General features: G+C 30.6%; 1 protein-coding gene across 1 annotated transcript in view; it reads right to left on the bottom strand.

The window, feature by feature from the left end:
- Positions 1-311: 311 nt before the first annotated feature.
- The window catches only part of LOTGIDRAFT_176473 (hypothetical protein), a gene marked incomplete at both ends in the record, with an annotated part of 2,663 nt that continues 927 nt past the window's right edge, over positions 312-2,047 (bottom strand). Inside the window, 2 exons of the mRNA XM_009050682.1 lie at positions 312-410; positions 650-736. Coding sequence (XP_009048930.1) covers positions 312-410; positions 650-736 — 186 coding nt within the window. The remainder of the gene's footprint in view (positions 411-649; positions 737-2,047) is intronic.

The following is a 2,047-nucleotide window of genomic DNA, read 5'->3' as shown; positions in this document are numbered from 1 at the left end:
CTACCCATCCACACACTTTTCAATTTTCAATGTTTCACATGGTGAGTCCCCTTTGTCATTTCTGTACCTTCAGCATACCCCTCTCCCACTTTTAAACATATCGGGATACAGGGGTCACAATACAATACATATCGTGATACAAGGGTCACAATACGATACATATCACGATATAGGGTAATGGGATATAAATTAAAATTTTATCTTCAAAGTTTCTATATATATTAATAGGAGTTGATAGAAGTGGTTAAAAAGTGTCCTTTAAAAAGTTTTTAACAATTTCAGTGAAAAAAATTGTTATATCATAAAACAACTTATAAAAATCCCCACTTTTTCATGGAATAAAAGGTATCACCAAGTATTGATACATGACGTATCATGATACATCGATTCACCGATACATCATGCCAGCCCTAATAAGAAGACATAATGAAATAATTTTCTAACACAATTTTTTTTAGCCAAAAATTGTTTCATTTGGACTATATGTGATTACTTCACTTTGTAGTCTCAAAACCAAATCATCGAAATGGATTAAGGATTTGTCAAAACAATTTCAAATTATAAAATATTTAAAAAAAAAAATGTCAAATCCCACTCAGGAAAAGAATTAAAAAAAAAAATTACTTAAAATAAGTTTAAAAAAATTTACCTTAAGATTAATGACTAACAAGACTTCCTTAAAGTAGGTTTTACTTATGATTATAGCCAGACAGCTATCTATAGCACTGACAAAATTCTAATGAATTAAGTTAAAAGGGTTATTATTATGATATATTGTACCTATATTGATACTATACAGTTATTATTGACCTATCTAATGTATGTTTACCAATCACTTCTATAGCTACCGTACAATATCAATACCCTTATCATTGAGAACCTTTTTTCATTTCACTCAACCCCTAAACACAACCCTCTCTTATCACATAATGATTAATCAAATGCTCTCGATCTACATACAAAATCTCTTTCTTCTTTCATAAAAGACCTGATCCAACTTGACATAGATTTCAACTTAAGACGAAATTTTGATCTACGGATTTTAATTCCATATTGGCACCTTCCATCATGGGCGATAAATTAACAAAAGATCAACATTGATTGCAGAATCTCTCTTGAAAAAGACTTTTAATAGGTCAAAATGCTGCGCACTGTACCCCCACAAATATACAGTATCTGTTAGATAGTCTGATTAAGAACCTACAAAACGAATTTGCCATTTAGCCTAGATCTTTTTTTAAATGTGGATAAGTTTCATCCCATGTGGCTTGTTTCCAAAGCAATTTAACTCAGCATACTAAGTACATTAGCCAGTATGACTATGGGATAAGAAAAACACCTTATTTGATATATCTAACATAAAACTTCTGAAAATTGTAAACTATTTTTTCTTTTTTCAAAGACAAATTATTTCTCACTTCTCAGTCAAAATGTGTATAATGTTTTAAAAATCTTCAAATTACTTCAGATAATGATACAAGTCATTATGAAAACACTTCACCTTTTGAAGCTATGTAACACTATAGCCTACAGTATAAGATATTGTAAAAGGATCTTTAATTCAGTCAAATATACATTACCTCACATTTGATCTTGAATAACAATAGGTTCAAACTGTGAGTGTATTGTATATTTGAATTAAATCAAGATCCTTTTACACTATATTATTCTGTTACGGCAAAAATAACACTAATTATAAGTGTACACTAAACATTGTGCACATCCCAAAAGGAAGATCCATACTTTACAAGTATAACACCAGGATCTACCAACTGCCGGTCATTGGACAAATTTGATCGTTTGATCGCGGATTATCCATAACCATTTACAATTGGGTCGATTGGAATAATGAGGAAAGATGACTTATTCAAGATCACCAAGCTTTCACACACCAACTGAGATTAGAACCAGCAACCACTATTTGTTTGACTTAACAAAGCAAAAGATATCATGAAAATCTGTACAAGCAGGATAATTGCATTAATCAAAATCAAAAAGTATAGCAAAAATCAGGAGTAAAAGTTGTATAGTAGTTGACTCCTCCAGA

Source organism: Lottia gigantea, assembly GCF_000327385.1.
Source record: "Lottia gigantea unplaced genomic scaffold LOTGIsca_1515, whole genome shotgun sequence".
In the NCBI taxonomy this organism is placed as follows: Eukaryota; Metazoa; Mollusca; class Gastropoda; family Lottiidae; genus Lottia; species Lottia gigantea.
This window is presented reverse-complemented; position numbering and strand designations above follow the sequence as displayed.